Raw genomic sequence first — 17,491 nt, 5'->3', positions numbered from 1 at the left:
AGGCATTGTGGCACAACATTAGATATAATTTCTCCTTCACTGTAACTGGGTGAGATTTAAGTGTCAGTGGTGTGTCCTAGGCAAAGCTGCATCAGAAAGTGGAAAACAAAAATGATGCTAAACTTCTAGCAGGTAACTCTCATGCAGGAACATTGGAACATCATAGAAAGCCTGTCACCCTTAACCTACACCTCTGCGCACGATGATTAGAATGGGTTATAAACATGTTTTTGTTTTTTATTTGAAATTCAAGCATTTGTTATTCCCTCATTCTTATACATGAATGGGTCAATTCCTTCAGCTTTTGTCATTCTGTCCCTCCCCCCTCCCAACAACAGCCTTCCACGTCCTCTGTCACCTCTGACGAAAAGGTGGATTACGTGCAGGTCGATAAGGAGAAGACACAAGCGCTCCAGAATACCATGCAGGAATGGACAGATGTCCGCCAGTCAACAGAGCCGGCCAAGGGGGTCAAGTCTTGACAGTAAACTACAGCTAAAGTGAAAGATACAGCTGTTGCTGGAATATGACACAATGTCACAATGTTCTCACTTCAAATAAACATCCATGTTGCCATGACTAATTTATACTGTACCTGGTACGTAAAGAAAAATAATCTAATGACTGCTGGCTGTTGCTCACTTTTGTAAAAGATACTTAACAGAAGCTTTGACAAGTGCTATTTCTCATGAGTCACTAATGCAACATCTTCTCTCACTGTGTTCAGATAAAACAATGCAAGACTACAGCCTGGATGCTGCTTTCGGGTACTTAAAAGGTGAACCTTTGCAACAGAACACATTGCCTTTTAAAAACTGTCTGTACACTATATGCACTATGCTCTCTTTAGTTTGGTTTCTAATAGATAATGCAATAGATTAAAAATACAGTGCAAATGTCAGCTAACAGTTTCCAAAGTTAGTTTGCATGTATACAAATGTAAACAAAGCTTGAATGAACTGAATTCTAAATTCTGATGACTTCTGACATGATATTTAGAAAAAACAGCAGGTCCATTTTTTAAACAAAAGGCAACGTGTACAGTATATGGCATGCTCAGGCCACAGATATCAAGGCAGAATTTTTTCAAGTTAATGTAATCTTTCTTTTAGAAAAAGGAAGTCGGGGGCTTCGGTATTCAATTATGAATGAAAACCATAGAATTTTAAGAACATTAATAAGTAAGCCATTTTTTTAAAGACAAGCCGAACACATTATGCATGTGTGGAACATACTAATCTGAAAAGTGAATAAGTAAAAGTACCTGTAAATGAACACAGACTTACTTTCTAAACTTTTTCTAAAGACCAGAGCTGTCTTCTGCTTTCAGAAGAAAACCTCCATAAGCTGACTATAAGTCATGTTTCAGTAAAAAATAATCAGTTTGTAGCAGAATAAACCCATTCGTTGAAATAACAATTTTTGTTGTTTTGTTGATATCGAAAGGTAATCTTCCCAAAAAAAAGTACATTTTATGGAGATGGAGCAGTAACCAACTTGTTTGCACCACACATGAAGCTAACGAGTGTTTTTCAAAAGGAGAGAGAACTCTGACTTGCATTTGCACCATTATTAATGTGTCACAAAACCTGAGAACAGGCATTGCTTTTAGTTTTCGAGGAAAAAAAAATGAATTCATTCATAGAACTGCCACACCATATATCACTCTTTATCAATCATTAAATTATTTTAAAATAATGCACATACTAATGTTAATTTAATGTATTCAGAGATTGTATATCGTAAAGAAAATCCCCCCAAATTGTGAAATTTCAATTTTAGGGGAATGTATATTGCAAAGAAAATTATGATTTTGGTACATTTCAAATGCGTTTTTAGATAATTCTTTAAAATGTTTCTCTGTTTACAAAACTGTTTTGTTTTGCACTTTTTTAAATTCCCATGAGGACCGATACATATGCTTCTGAATGTACAGTATGTATGTGTAATTATATATGTACACGCACAGCAGTATGTTCAAAATAAGTCTCTGATTTTGTACTTTTTTAGAAATGTAATTTGATCAATTAACCAAAGTAGAATCATTTTAAATATATGTTAGTACTAATAAAATTGTGTTATATTAAGTGTGAGCATCTTACCTATAAGGTATGTGAGGGATTTAGAATATCAATAATTAAAATTTTCTGATAATGGCTCTGAGATAAGGTATATATTTTCTTTGCTTTGGGGACATATTTCAGAGACATAGTCCTCCCAGACCATCTTGTTGATTACAAAGTTCATTGATCACTTAGCTATTTTCCCGAAAATGTGATAAAAAAAATTCTAATACAACTCAAATTGCAATTTGGTTAATAAAGCTTTAAACGGTATCTTTAAATCTAAACCTATAATAAGTGTTTAAGAAGCTGGGGTAAATTCTGTTGAAAATTGCTAAATGAATTTTTCTCCCTTGTAATTTAATTAGAAATTCTTAATGATCATAAGTGACATTATTGCCATCTGCTGCAAAAAGAAGCAGGTGACATTGTACAAAAGTATTCTGCACAATGCAGTCAAATATGGTGAAAATGTAAGTCAACCAGTCTCTTGAGAAGCCATTTATATTGGTTTTGCAGCTATAAATGAATAAAAATGTTTGATGTCCAAAGAGAAAATATTCCTATTTGCTGAATGCAGTGTAGTTTTACTGAAATAAGAGCTATTATTAGACTATGTGAAGTGTATTCAAACTGCCACTGTTTTTCTATGCACAAGGACTGTCAGTTTGAACCAGCATGATGACAAAATAATACATTTTAAACTAAAAGTGCTAAAGAATGGTAACTCTATGTCAGCTAAGCCTTTTCTTTCCAAAACATGTATCTATCCTATGTTACAATGCATTTTTGAAAAAACGAATTTCAAAAGTTGTGGGAATAATGATAATACTATTTATGTCCCATTTGCCTATTTTTATGTAAAAATAAACACAAAAATGCATTACATCAATAAAAAACAAGCAGTTCGTTTCTAGAATTCAGACTGTAGGTAAGAGAAAGTAAGACAGCAGTTGATTAGAAATATCTTCACCACTGTGATAACTGATTTGGTCCATCTAATTTTAGTTGTCAGCAGTTTTTGGAGGATATGGTCTAGATCCATCCAAATCTCCCTTTCATCCAAATGTTCCTGAACATAAGAACGTTTACAAATAAGAGAAAGCAATTTTTCCTACCTGCAGTACCTTGCTTGGCTTTTAGTAGCAAATTGATCCAAGTATTTAATTCCACCAGTTCTTGAAAGAAGCTAGGTTATTGTCTTTGACAATGTGGCTGGGTATGTTAGAACTTGTACATTTAGTGTGAAGCCAGAATACCGTGATGAAAGCAACTGAGTAATTATATATTTTGTGCTTTAGAGGATGAGAAATGCACTCTCACTCAGTGTACACACCATTTAGAACTATTTACAGTACCTGTTTTAATTGGAAACTCAGACACTGCTTATTTATTCAGGAAAACTTATTGTAGCAATAATAGTTTTCAGTTGTGGTTTATTTGGGGTTTCGTTGCAGCATTGATATTTGTCTGAATCAGGTCCAGTATTTCTAAGTGGGCTGGAACCACTAATACATCATTTTAAATTTTTTAAATGTGAAAAGAAAGCATTAAGGCTATACTGTACATTCCATTTTGCTTACATTAGTATGTTTGTTTTAAAAGCTTCAGTTTTGACTTTGTTTTTTGTTTGATATTTTTCTGTTTAAATTCTGTTTTTGTAGGAGTGGTACAAGAAAATAAGGTTACAAACAAGAGGAAGCCATCTGGTCCATTTAAGCCTTTTGTTAGTAGTTAATTGATCCAAGGATCTCACTTAGATGTTTCTTTAAAGAAGCCAAGGTAAAGCCACTTTTTATGTGTACTAAAGGAAAAGAAGGTGTCTCAGCTGTAAAAAAGGAATGAAATGGTGATGTTATGCACATGTCAACCTTTCTTTTGGTCTTAAACTAACTTTAATAATCCAACTCATCCAGTGTACTAAATGTCTAAAGGCTTAGTGCACAATGGATATTTTCAGTAGGAATCTTTAAGTATTTATTTTAAATGCCAACCTAAATGTGGATTAGGAAGACAAAATGCCATTTTTTCCATGGAGAAAACCAATACATACAGTCTACAATTTCTTTTAAAAAGTCCACAGTTCCTTCAGTCTTCTTTTGAATGGTACTACTACACTGGCTTTGACACACTTGTTCTGTGGTTCAGTGTTGATTCTTTGCAATTCTAAAGTGGTTTGGTAAGAATTGGAAATGAGATGTTTTCAAAACTAGACTTCTATGAAAGCGTACATATCCTGGCTAATGCATGAAATGCGGCATGAATTGGTTACTTAAGATGTGATAAGCCAGTGATTTTAACTCAGGTAGTGTATGGTTGACTGCAATAGAAAAATGATTATCTTAAGTATGGAACAAATTAGTCATTTAATTTTGTTGCATACAATAGAATATTCAAAATCAGTAGTGTCTATTGATACTCAAATACACAAAACTATACAACAATTATGCATCACCTTAAAATTTAGTAAGCAATCATGGTCCAGGGTTTACTTAACAGGAATCAAATTATTTCACAAACTGCTGAAATCTCTATTGGATGAGGTGGGTTATTTAATAATGAAAAAAATGTTTGAATTGGTTTGTTTTATGGCTTTATATAAAGGTGAAGTGATGTGACTTTTAAACATAGCTTAATGTGTTAAAAAGAATAGTTCTAGGTTAAATGAAAGGTATGTGTGTGCAAATTGACTAAGAAATGTAGCACTGTAAAGTTCCGTGTTTAATTGGTGAGGCCAGACAGTCTAAACTGGGAAATCTGCTCAGACAGGCTGTGTTCCTAAACCCATTACTAAATTGTTATTTGAGTGATGTACATTTTTATCATACTACTGTAAAACATTTTTATCCAGTTGTGGATAGTTAGTGAAGTAATTTATTAATTTATTGTGTTTTGCATTTATAAAAATTGGAAAAAAAATGCTCTACTAACTAATTTATGCTCTGTCTTGGTTTTTGTGAAGCAATATGCCACAATAATACCATGGTAATAGTAAAATAAGGTACACTTGGGATACATATTGCTTAATTGTTATTCCTGTATCAGTCAACAAATGAAAACAAAAGAACCATAAATAAATGACTAAGTCAACTGCTATGTTTTGAGTTTCTTCACTGTTTACACATATGTAAATGATAGGTGCTTTGACAAATTTTAAAAAGTAAACACCAAGTCAAAATAGCATGTTTTATTTTCACATTTCTTCAATATACAGGAAACCACTTTTTATGTAATAAATAACAGTATTTTAAGCCATGTAGCTAGCAGGTATGTGTTCTCTTATAAATATTTTAACAATAGTTAATATACATTTAAGAGCAGTAATAAGCTAGGCACAACGTTTGCAACAACCAAACCAACATACCAATATACCGATAAAGGCACTCTTAGCACTTTGCAGTATTTTTCTTGGCTAAGTCCTCTGATTCTCCAAAGTAGAGAGGAACGGTTCTCTGACACATGGTGAGGCTTCCCGCCTTCAGGAGTGCACCACTGGAACTGAATTTCCAGGCTCCTCCTCCCAGCTGCGTCTTCTGTGGAAGCAAGCTGCAGGTAATGATTATGATTTTCACATAACACCATTTTTGAATTGCAGAGAACAGTAATGGAGCTAAATGAGAAATAAAATATCAAACAAGGCTTTTCCATGTTCCTTCTGTCATTGCTCATGTCATATTGACAAAGTATGTGATATGTGGAACATCAATAAATGCTTCAGGTGAATTAATGGGTATACTGGTTAAAATACATTAAGATTACAGCACTGACTTAGACAGACAAAACTCAAGAGCAATATTTACTTTGTGTGTCCTATTTTCTCATCACGGCTTCTGGGTCTCTTTAACCACACAGGTGCCTCTGCTGATGAGGGGGACAATGCAGCTCTGTGTCTTACTTCTCTCTCCTGTTCCTGTATAAAATACAGCTTGTTATACTGAAGCATTTTAAATACCATCTGGTCTGCAAACATCTGAAGGTGAAACATATACTGTACCACATTCTTGTTAATGAGGTTTTTTTTCATGCATTATACTGCTGTTTAAATCGTAAGGAAAGAAATATTAGTCATTTAAGTTTTTGAGATTTTTTTTAATGGGAAATATCTTACAATCTATGAAAGGTCCTGAGTTTATACAGCCTACAACAGGCAGTGTGTTGGCTGTGTCCAACTGACCTGGAGCAAGGTTAGTTTATGTTCACCTTTCCTACAAGGTTCCAGTATAGCAGATAGGATAACAATCTCGATTTTTCTAATTGTGGGTGCTTGAACTCTATGCCTTTTATGCTGGTATATCTCCAAGGTTTCATTCCAACTTGTCTTTTAATAACCTAAATGAGCTTTTCTTAGCTTTTCAGGTGACGGTGCTTTAAACAGATCTTAGAAACCTGCAGGCACACCAGCCCTTCACGAATGAAGTTATAGTACCCTGACCTGATTTTAATACAGAAACTAAACAAGTCTGAAATCACATACATAAAGTGTAGTTACCTTATTCAGCTCACAAGCTCTATAAACTAGATTGACTGGAAAGAGGTCAAAGGACACCATCTTACCTGTAAATGCAGTGTATTATCTTTTGTAATTGCCTCACTCAGTTCTTTGTGAAGTGACTCTCCTACATGCAAATTATCAGCAGCTGAAATGCATTCTCTGTCTGCCTCCACATGCTGAGATGGCCTTAACCGGTAGAACATGACATAGGCTGTGTCTTTGGGAAAATAAGTGGTCACGTTGCTTACTGATTCAAACGAGGAAAAGGAGACCCGCGTGTCATTAAATAAGAACCACTGGTTTTCGGCAGTGGGCTGTTGACTTGAAATGTGTGCCCCAGTGTTTGATTGTTTCTCCAAATTCCCATAGTCACATTCCCTTGCATAGCAGTAATAGTGTCCACTCTCTGAAGAAAGTCCAGAATGCACTACCACACTTCCCAGGTCATAGGTCATGGAGACATATGCACTACCTTCCGTGCTGGACTCCGGATACAGTTTTCCAGCTTCAGCTGACGCTGGGTCTTTAGAGGTAACCCGGATGGGTATTTTTAAAACTAAAGGGATCGACACGTTGTCAAGGATCTTCTTTCTCCTCATGGTCACTACATCAAAGGAAAACCTCAGTAGGGTCAAGATTAGGTAGTGAGGCCCTTCAGTCACCTCAACTACCTTCTCGGCATTCTGCAAGGAGGAGCACCTCTGGCAGTGGTATTTGTTCTCCCCTGTCAGCATCTCAGGGGATAAAAAGAAATTTATGAGGTCTGGAACAGAAAGTGAAGCTTCAGAACCACTGATGGGTTCCCCGGAAGTACCATGTGAAAAGGACTTGCTATCAACTTCTTCATTTGAATCCAGAGGAACAGCTTTGTCAATGTCACCGATGGTTTCCACAGGAACAACTCTTACGCCATGTTCTTCAGGCTTCTCCAGCTTTTTGTTTCTTTTAGGGGATAGAAGTGTTTGGCTTTGGGTCTTGGAAGGAGACAGGCTTGACGGTCCAATCACTTCTACCACAGGAGGAGATGGGCTGATGATAAAACTCCTCTCGGGGCTGTGATCGGGTGGAGGCAGGGCCAAGGACAGGTCAGTAAGTGCCTCCTCTCTCCGGGAGATATTCTGACACCGAAGGCAACGGATTCTAGTCACCATCTTTCCACCAAACATCTTCTTGATCAGGGTTCCATTTTCCTCACTCCCAGCAAGTGAACCTCTTGTCTTCTGGTGGCTCCTCTTCTCTTCTTCATGAAGTCTGCAGTTAAAAACAGATAAGGGTGTAAAGTTACTTTGCTTTGCCTTCTTTTACTTTATAAGCAAAATTTTTACCATCCTATCCCATTACAAAGAAAAAAATAAGAACCACAAAGTCAGTGTGCACTGCTGAAAATGAATGAAATATTGACTTATAAATGGGGTCATTATTACTTTATATGAATAGATAAACACATTTATATCTACATATTCACAGGCTGTTAAGAACAAATACTAACAGCAGCTCACCTGTCAAGCAGGTATTTGAGGTATTCTGAACAGTCCTGCTGAGTTCCTGGAGTAAACCATGCTGGGATAGATGCTACCAGAAAGCTATCTGGGGAAATTGCTGGACGCTTAAATAAAAAAGGAAAAAAAACACATGCCCTGATTTATCTTCCAGAACACCAGACAATCTGTTTTCAATGTTGCTATTAAGGTCTCTCACACAACAAAGCTAAAATCTCTTACAATTACATTTTTTCCACTATTCGTCAATAAAGTGTTGCAGTCTAGGAATTGCAGTCCAAACATTATGTACTGATTAAATCGCCAGCAGACCAAACAACTACAGAAGGCAAAATGCACAAGACCTATACAGTATATACAGTATTTACACTAATGAGCCACATACTCTACCACAAACAGATCAATTGGATGTAAGGTAAAAATACAAAGAATATATCTATATTTAAGCCCAGAATCAAAGTGACATCCAACCACTTAGATAACTAAGTCTTCTTGTTTGTTAGGTTTAATGAATAATGTAATCAATGTATATTATGTCAAGTGTGTGAAATACTAAACTTAATCACTTTATGTCCTTATACAGGGTTAGGCATTATTGCAGTAATGAATCCATACATTTATAGTACTAAAATCCAAAGCACTTAGCTCGTCTTTGTAGAACTAGTTATCTGTAATAAGCTTACCTGACTATGTTCCAAAAAAGCAAAGAGCCGTTGTAGGTTTCCCATAAGAGGCAAAAGGTCACAGTTTTTTAAAGACATTACTGCCCTTCTGAAACTAATACAGAAGACACAATAACAATACATTACCTCTTTTATGAAATTTCTTTATAAATGTATCAAGGTGAAGCATGCAAATAAAAATAATAAATTTAAGAATATAAAGTTGGCAATACAACATGGAGTAAACGGGCATTTAAAATTTCAGTGTCAACAAGAAAGGTAAATTTGAAGGAATGGAGCATATTAGCGATTTACTCATTCATATTCACAACTTCCTGATCAAGTGGTTAGATCTGGAAAGGCAAAAAGGTTATTTTTAGTAACTTACCGCAGCAATGAAACACATCTATTATTGGAAGATGACATGACTAATTGCTTCTAAGTACTGAATCTCATCAGTCATTTTCAGCTAAAGAGCATCCCACATCCAACTTCTACTTAAATAATTCAGTACAATTGCAAGCATGCCATATTGTCAGATATACTGTGATTTTATTCAATAAGAAGACTGTACCAAAATCCAAATTATGAGTAAAACAAGTTATCAGTGGCCAAAATCCATACTTTATTATTCTAAAAACATACATTAAGATAAACAAAGTGGTAAATTTCTTTTGGTGTCCACCATATATGTAATGTCCTCCAGAGTATTTCATACCCCCAGTGTAACAGGAACAAACAATTTGTAACAGGACAATTACAAATTGGATAATGTGTCTTTTTTTTAAATATTGATAAAAATGTCAAGGTATAATTGAAACAACATCGCAGATAGCAAAGTCATATTTGTCATAAACAATTCTAGACAACACAAGGGTCACACGTATTCATACAGTACCTCCAAGTATTTCTATAAGTAAAAATCCAATAAAAATCTATACTAAACACACTTTGGAAGTGTAATGGAAGCCTGCAGAATGATATACAGGCCACCAAAGGTTTCCAGTTTCCCTGTAGTGTGAACTGGCGTCCCATCCAGGGCGTACCCCGTTAATGAGCCCGCTGCTCGTCAAGATGGGCTCCAGCATCCCCCGCGACACAGAGTTGGATGGCTGAAGGAAAGGCTAGCAGTATAGTGGCAACCCTGCCAAGATGTGGATGCTATTGTATCTTGTCACCGCAGATGTGAGACATCTCATCTTGGCTGTCCGACAAGTGCGTCAGGAGGCGACCGTAAAACTGTACGTCAGCTGGAGATCTCCACAACAAACTGGCACCTTCAGGATTCTAAGTGTTGAAAACTACCACTCAGCACTGCCTGCTACATAGTTTACAGCAGAGGTGCAAAGAAGAAGCCTCTTCTGAGAGCAAATGACAAAATGTGATGACTCAAATGTGCCAAACTACTGTACATCTGAATGACAACTGAAACCATTTTTAGGGTCAAAATAAAACAATAACTGAGTTATCTGAATACGCTCATTCAAGGGAACCAAGAGGTCAGAAGTGCACTACTCAAGGCTCTCTTCTATGAAATTCAGGCTGGAGGACTATTAACAAAATACTCACTACAGTTATACAGTGTGTATAAATGTGACCCTCACATTTTCTGTACTGAAATTAATTATGACTTTTGCTCTTTGTAATGATTATAAGATAAAGAATTACATTGTTTTATATTGACAAATTATGTAATCTGTAAGTCATTCTGTTTTTATATATTTTTTTAAATCATCAGGGTAAGAATACATCTGGGGCACATTATATTCTTTTAAACATTTGCTGATTAAGCTGAATGCTGAATGCTATCAAACTAAAACATTTCCTTCATTACGAGTATATAAAATCCCTTGTCTCTGCGGTAGTATGATTTCTGTCTTGCTATTAATGGAACTTATAAATTACCGATTTTACCTTTTTAAAATGCATATAAAATTAAGCTTAAGTTTGAATTTAACTTAACATTTTATTATTATTCTGTAATTGCAACTGTTAATTACAGGATATTTTTGAGGCAATGAAGAAAATAAATATATTTTAATAGTGGTGCTTTGAAACATACACTAAGAATTAATTCAAAGCACGTACTGTATCCATTGGTAACATGTAACCCACCTGGGGCTGTATAATTAATACAACATATAGCTCTCATGGAAAACGTCAGAAGCAGTAATATGAAGATTCTGCCTGCCTATCTAGGAGACTCCACAATGTGTAGATCATTATCTATTGGCAACAGGAATCAGTAGCTTAGCAACCCCAACTGGTGATAGGCATTTGACGTCTTTGCCTGTTGCTGGAAGAAGGTGTTGGATCAAAAGCATTTTACTTATGGCAACTAGATACAGATGGATAACACCCAGATCCTACATTCGCCCTTGGTGCCATACTGCTTTTTAGTAGAGTATTGCCAAAGGGAAATATCCCTGCAAAAGTGAAGATACAGTAAACAACAAGACCCAATAGGCTCTGTCTCTAGGGCATTCTTTCCTCACTAGGATCTACTGGTATAATCATATGGAGATAATCTATGGCTGTCCCCATTATTGTTCATTGTAAACCTTTTTGTCTTTTACAAATAGCTGTGATTGCTGGATCTGAGCTCCCATGCAGTTGCCAACAGCAAATAACAGACTATAAAGCACAACAGACTATAAACCACAAAGAAATTGGAAAATATGTGAACAAGATCCTATCAAATAAATGTTTTTAAATGTGCAGTACTAAAATGAAACAAATGCAATAAATTATATCTAGATGGATAGGTCTGCTTTCAAGGCATTGTGATAAAACTCAGCTCATGCAGAGTACCAGGAAGAAAGATTGATGAGTACAAAAGTAGTGTCTTAATAATGCTTAGTATCTGCTGACTTGTTATTAGAAAAAAGTGTTTTTGTGTTATTTGGGTATTGGCAAACAAAATAGTGATGGATCTCCATACATGCATGGCAAGTGATTAAAAACCAGTCTGACTTGTATAAACAAATTCTATCCCTTAGAAGTGCAACTTCGGGCAAAGAAGAAAATTATTCACTCCATTTTCATCATATTAAATTACACTTATCTTTGTTAAAACAGAAACAGTTACTACCTTTCTTCAACGCACAGAGGGAGACCAATGATACTACTTACTCAGAGGCCATGAAAAGAGCCTGAATCACACTGTTCATGTAGCAAGTGTTTCCCAGGTTCACCAGACCAGTTTTCCCTGTCTGGGACTTGGGGGCAAGCCTGTGACAGAAGGAAACCTGCTCAGTCTTCTGAGGTGCCCAAGCACTCTGTCTGAGCAGCTGCTTCATCCGTTCCTCATTGGGGACAGGCAGATCCTGACACAAGACAAGTATCTATTAAACCTAACTGATATGTTGAATGTGAAAATGTAAAAAAGTTTTGAAACACACAGTACTTCAAAGGCATACTGATAAAGAGGCAATCAGGTAATATGTTGTTCAATACGCTGAAGTGTTAGCCTGATCAATATACTAGTGATACAATGTTGTGGAATGCAAGTGTCCTTAATGCAATTCAGTAATTATTTGTCAGTTGTTACTGTCCATCATTACAAGTGCTATTGAAGGTTTCTGTGTGGTTGATAACCTAAAAACTGCAGATGAAATGGCACTTTTATAGGGTTTTGTTGTACAGATTGTTGTAGTTAAATTATAGCCTCCTGAGAAAGAGAAACTATAACGGATAATTTAAAATCACCCAAAGAAGGTTTTGTAAGTTCGCCACTTTATATAAGATGAATGGAAATTTCCCTATGCTAGAAAGTGATGCATTGCACTGTTCTTGGAATAGACTGCACTAGAATGACTGATGATTACAGAATCATATTCGTTTCAGATTTACATCACGAGTCCACCACAAGTGACCCCGCAAGATGTGCAAATACTGAATAAATATTCTGGATCGACAAACCGCAGCAGGACAGCAAAGCCGATTTTTCATCTCTCTGACCTTTATAAGCTCTAAGACAGGTTGGTAGAGGTCTGGGAAGCCAGAGAACCTGAACAGGAGGCAGTGTGTTAGCTCGACCATCTGCGCAAGGCAATGCCTTGCGGAGTCCGACTCCTCAGCAGAGAGAGCAGAAATGAGCTGGGGAATCTGCGGAAGCAGCTGAAAGAGGAGAAGCAGGAGACAGACCATTGTATTATCAAGTGGTTCTCCATTTCCAGTAAAGTGGCTCTACAGTCAAGCGTGACCAAGTCTCCCGTGCAGAAGAATGATGACTGCCTTTAGCTAGAAACTAACCATCAGATTTCTCACTGCATCACTGCTGTTAAGGTTGATCTCTTCTCATCATTTTCTGTTTTTTTTAGGGGTGGGGTGCTACTCTTATATGAGACCTTAAAAGTGCAAAATAACTGATGAGTTAATTTCTCTGTAATAAACTGATTTCTAATGGAAATCCACATTTTTTCTATTTTGTTTTTCAAATGGATTCCTTGAAATGCCAATGGGTTAAATGACAGGACTAAATGACTGCTTTTTCTTTCTCCATTGATATCACTACAAACTACTATAAGCTGTGGTTCAACATTTCGAGCCTGTTAACAATTGTAGGTCTTTAGTTACCAAGTGAAAGGCTTCAGGAGACTGTTGAAAACTGAGCAGCAAATATGACAACATGGACAGTGCCCCCTCTCGCACAATGGGGTAGAACAACTTTGAAAAAACCTGCAAAGGGATTGTAAAAACAAAAGAATGTGCTTATAGTGCAGTCCGCTTTACAAAACATCTAATTACAATAAAAATAACAGCATTGTATTGTACTACAGAATATAGTTAAAACATTATAGTCATATAAACTATAAATATCTAAAATGACACAGTACATGAATTGTATATGTTTTTTTTGTACAAAAGCCATCATTCAAATAGGTCAATGCTGTGCTATAGAGAAGGAGCCAGACTCTGCCTTCTCTACCTTTCCAGAGAACAAAACATAATAATGATTTTGATTCTGATTTCTCTGCCATCTGGAATATTAAGCCCATTTGAAATATTACATGCTGTAGAAATGCACTGACCTCCTCAATTTTTGTGAGAGTCACTTCAATCAGGATTGCACACTTTTTTACTGCTGCCACACCTTTCATTAGGGCAATAATCCATTTGTCTATGTTTTTCGTGAACGGCCATGACAGCCAGTCCATCATTCTAAAAGAAAAAGGGAAAAAGGCACTGAAAACTTCATTATTGGCTGTTCCATTTTATCCCCAGTACACTATTCTGTTGCATTTAATGCTGACTTTTACACTATTATGTTAACAGTGTTTCTGCACAAGCTGTACAGAAGCCTACTCATTAATGACTGTATATGTTCGAGAATGGATAAGAACAATTTTATTATAGAAGAAATCAGGATCTTCCCTTCTGTTATTAGGTTTCCTAGGCTGCAAGCTTTGTGTTAATGAGGGTCACTTGCCTATATTATTATTAAAAATATGAGTAATATTTACATTACAGTAACTTAACATATCCTCACAGCCATGGCTAGTGGCACCTTTACATTTGCTGAGCATGATTAATTGTTTATGGAAAAAAAGCTCAGCACGTCACTGTTTGCTGTCTCCACCTACCTACAGATGGCTATCAGCATCTGTGCATCAGAAATATTCTTGTCATTGGTGAGATTTCGTACCACTCCCTCCATCAGTTCCAAAGGCACGTACTGCACCACACTAGCCAGAGCGTTGGATGGAACACTGCCCCCTTCTGCTGTGGAGACAACAACTGGAACTCTAGCAAACATAAATCTCATCTCACTTAGATGCTACGTAATCTGCTTCTTACGCTCGTATCACATCAAGGCTAATTTTCTAGCCAAGTGTATCACATACTGTATATACTATGTAGGAAATGTATAAATAAAACAAATCAGAATTAGATATTCACCTTGACAATCCCAGACTACTTCAGAACCCTGCCATTATATGTTGTGAAATAAGACAAATGTTTCTGTAGACATCATATTTGCATTCTTTACTTTGTCTTACAATGCAGGTAGGATTTAAAGTTCTCCCGATCACCTTTGTCTATCAGATATCATTTTCTTAAGAGCTTTTATATAATGGGAGTATAGAGTGATACAAGCAGTGTTTTTATGAATGGAGGCATTTTTTGGTTATGTGTTCTCACACCTGCTGGAGAAGAAATGACAATGAAGAGCTCTTTGAGGGAGGGCAGGATTGTGGCCATGTTGGTTCTCCAGACGCTCTGCAGCATGCCGCTGGTTTTGGTCACATGCTCAAGGAAAGCGACGATGTCATCGTCCCCATCGCACTGACACTGGAACAGCCTGATGGTCTGGATGAGCTGCTGGCAGAAGACAGTCTGCAGGTTGCCACTGGGCACACACTGAGGGTACTGGTTCAGCAGCTTGGCGATTCTAGCACAGAGCTCCGGGCCAGGTCTCTCACACACAATCCTCAGCACTTCGATCTGCAGGAGGTGAAAGAGTTCTTCGGAGGAAGGGCTCTCTATGATGTAGCGCAGCCCCACTTGGAGGTAGTCAAAAATCTGAGGGCTTCTCTTGCCCAGCGAAGCATACCCCTCCTGCAGGAGGTCTAGGATAAATCTCACGTTGAAGAATTCTTCAAAGTCCTGCTGATGATGTTGGGCAAAAGCCTCCAAGACTTCCCTCCCCACATCTTGTTTGAACTGAGATTCACCCAGCAAAAAGAGCTTGGTGGCCACATCGAACATGGCCATACATTGTGCTCTGTCAAGCGGCTGAGGGGCCGAGCCTATCACTCGCCTCACCATCCCCTCTTTCACCGCTCTAGAATGTGGCGACATCATCACTGCTTCCAGGATCTTGTCCATGTTCATCTCTCAGTCTGAAGTAAATGAAAACAAACATCCTACGTTTTTATTTTCGCTTGGCAGGATCCACACATTTCCCATTTCTAGTTAATATTAATACTGCCTCATTATACATTCTTATTTTACTATAATAATAACCATCAGCTTCTTAATTTTACGTAGTATCTTTCACGGCACATCACCTCAAAGTGCTGCATCACTGAGAGCTCACTCGATTCCGAATGGCCAGCTGTGACTTTGAGATAATACAACTGAGAAAACACAAAGCCCAGAATAGAGCTGACATAGACACATCCTCTCCTGTATTTTAAAGGGCCCAAAACAAACAGTATTAAGGATTGATTCAACTTATATCTGTGGTGCAGACGATTTTACTATCTTGTGTTCATTCTATTATAATTGTGTGCAACATACAGTACTGTAAACAGGGTGCCTGCAACACTGTCTGATACTGTATATTTAGAAATGACTTTGAATGTTGGAAAGAAGTAACTGCTTATTTGTAGTAACTGTGTATTCAGACAAGAAATTCAAAGACTTCTCTTAGAGAAACATTTACATTTAGAGATACATTTCTCTTAGACATACATTCAAAGACTTCTCTTAAAGATACATTTACATTCTCTTAGAGACACAGAGAGATACATTTAAATAAATAAATCATGTCTGCTGTGGCTATACAATTATATTTAAATATACAAGTTTCGACATTAGCAAAGCAACTGGTATAAATTGCTGAGTTAGCGATTTTCTTTGCCGTGACTTAATGTATAGAGGTACAAGAAATGGACTGACTGGCATATAAACATTTCGTGTTGTTTAGATTTTGGATTAAAGCCTATATAAAGAAGCAATGGGGCATATACTGTATTTTGTACATCGACCTAATCGAATGAGGTCAGGTTTTTTTACACTTTAAGCACATCTCATAAAAAAACCCAATGTAATAGTAATGACCTGTTTGGATTTTAGGAAAGAGTTAACTAAGGTCTAAATACAAAATAATCTTGTACTTTTATCCAACTACAGCGCAGCGAGGGTCTGCTGACCCGGCATCAGTCACCAACAAAGATACAAATAAAACATCATACTAACAGATAATACCGACGTTTCTAAGCAGTTAGATAAACAGCAATAGTGAGGGCAGAATAAACAGCTGCGCTATTTCATTAACTTTTACCCTGCTTAGGAAGATGCGCTCGTTACGCCCTGCAGCAGAACGAATGCATTCTTATACACGGTATTTAAAATAAAAGCAGGTATGAACATCGCCCTTAACAAAAAAAAAACTCAAATTGTCTCTCAGGTGAAAGCGTGCACAACCCTCGAACCAAGTTTTTAAAAATGAACTGCGATCAATACTCAAGCGTTTGATCGGATTTTCCCAGCAATTTCAAACTGCGCAACTGTATGCAGCTGGGCACCGTGAGTGAGGCAACTATTTCTGTGACGTTACTCAAAAAAGACAAAGTCATTTCGGCGACTGTACATTTTAATATAATTTTAAAGTCCATATATGCTGTTCAATTTATTTAAAAAAAAAAACAAGAAAAAGAAATATGACAAGCTCCGATTGAAAAGAAAAAAATATATATCAATTATATAAATGCAATCATATCTGTATTCCTTTAGCAAAAGCCACATAAATGAAACCACAAAAATCCCGTACCTTTAAACAACACGCTCGTTAACATGATAGACATTATGTTCCTCTTTGCATCCACGCAATTCAAGAATGGTCTTATTTAATGTCATTCTTGGAATAAAGTGTCACAGGTGCGTTACCGTTACATCTCACTTTTTCAGCGTATGCCAATGAATGATTCGCTCCAGGCTCTCCTCCCCACTCCCCGTCTCTTTCTCACTTCTCCTCTGCCGCCTCGTTCTTTCTGGTGCGCTTCGCAAGTGACATAATAACACCGTGACACCACTACTGTATTCTCA

The 17,491-nt window shown here is 36.9% G+C and overlaps 2 protein-coding genes across 9 annotated transcripts in view; one reads left to right on the top strand and one right to left on the bottom strand.

Annotated features, from left to right (window-relative positions):
* gab2 (GRB2-associated binding protein 2) overlaps positions 1 to 5,153 on the top strand; it is a 65,894-nt gene extending 60,741 nt beyond the window's left edge. For 3 of the 4 annotated variants that reach the window (XM_006627790.3, XM_015341653.2, XM_015341652.2), the window contains exon 10: positions 339 to 5,153. In XM_006627790.3, coding sequence (XP_006627853.1) covers positions 339 to 482 — 144 coding nt within the window. In that variant the 3' untranslated portion in view covers positions 483 to 5,153. The remainder of the gene's footprint in view (positions 1 to 338) is intronic. The other variant, XR_011189624.1, reaches the window with a different exon arrangement.
* Positions 5,154 to 5,235: 82 nt separating this feature from the next.
* On the bottom strand, positions 5,236 to 17,457 carry LOC102694729 (ubiquitin carboxyl-terminal hydrolase 35). 5 transcript variants are annotated; one of them, XM_015341134.2, is made up of 12 exons: positions 17,217 to 17,457; positions 14,863 to 15,561; positions 14,302 to 14,440; positions 13,750 to 13,879; positions 13,295 to 13,396; positions 12,677 to 12,835; positions 11,849 to 12,042; positions 8,738 to 8,831; positions 8,055 to 8,161; positions 6,618 to 7,806; positions 5,864 to 5,973; positions 5,236 to 5,609 (listed from the first exon to the last, which is right to left on the bottom strand). In XM_015341134.2, the coding sequence occupies exons 2-12, from the start codon at positions 15,551 to 15,553 to the stop codon at positions 5,450 to 5,452; spliced, it is 3,075 nt and encodes a 1,024-aa protein (XP_015196620.1). In that variant the 5' UTR covers positions 15,554 to 15,561; positions 17,217 to 17,457; the 3' UTR covers positions 5,236 to 5,449. The 5 variants fall into 5 exon arrangements, with proteins under 5 accessions (XP_015196620.1, XP_015196623.1, XP_015196622.1 ...); XM_015341137.2 differs by having other exon boundaries at positions 14,302 to 14,437; XM_015341136.2 differs by having other exon boundaries at positions 17,333 to 17,457.
* Between the last annotated feature and the right edge of the window lie 34 nt (positions 17,458 to 17,491).

The sequence above is a fragment of the Lepisosteus oculatus genome, chromosome 5 (assembly GCF_040954835.1).
Source record: "Lepisosteus oculatus isolate fLepOcu1 chromosome 5, fLepOcu1.hap2, whole genome shotgun sequence".
Taxonomy (NCBI): Eukaryota; Metazoa; Chordata; class Actinopteri; order Semionotiformes; family Lepisosteidae; genus Lepisosteus; species Lepisosteus oculatus.
Note: the sequence above shows the minus strand (reverse complement) of the source record. Positions and strands in the feature narration are given on the sequence as shown.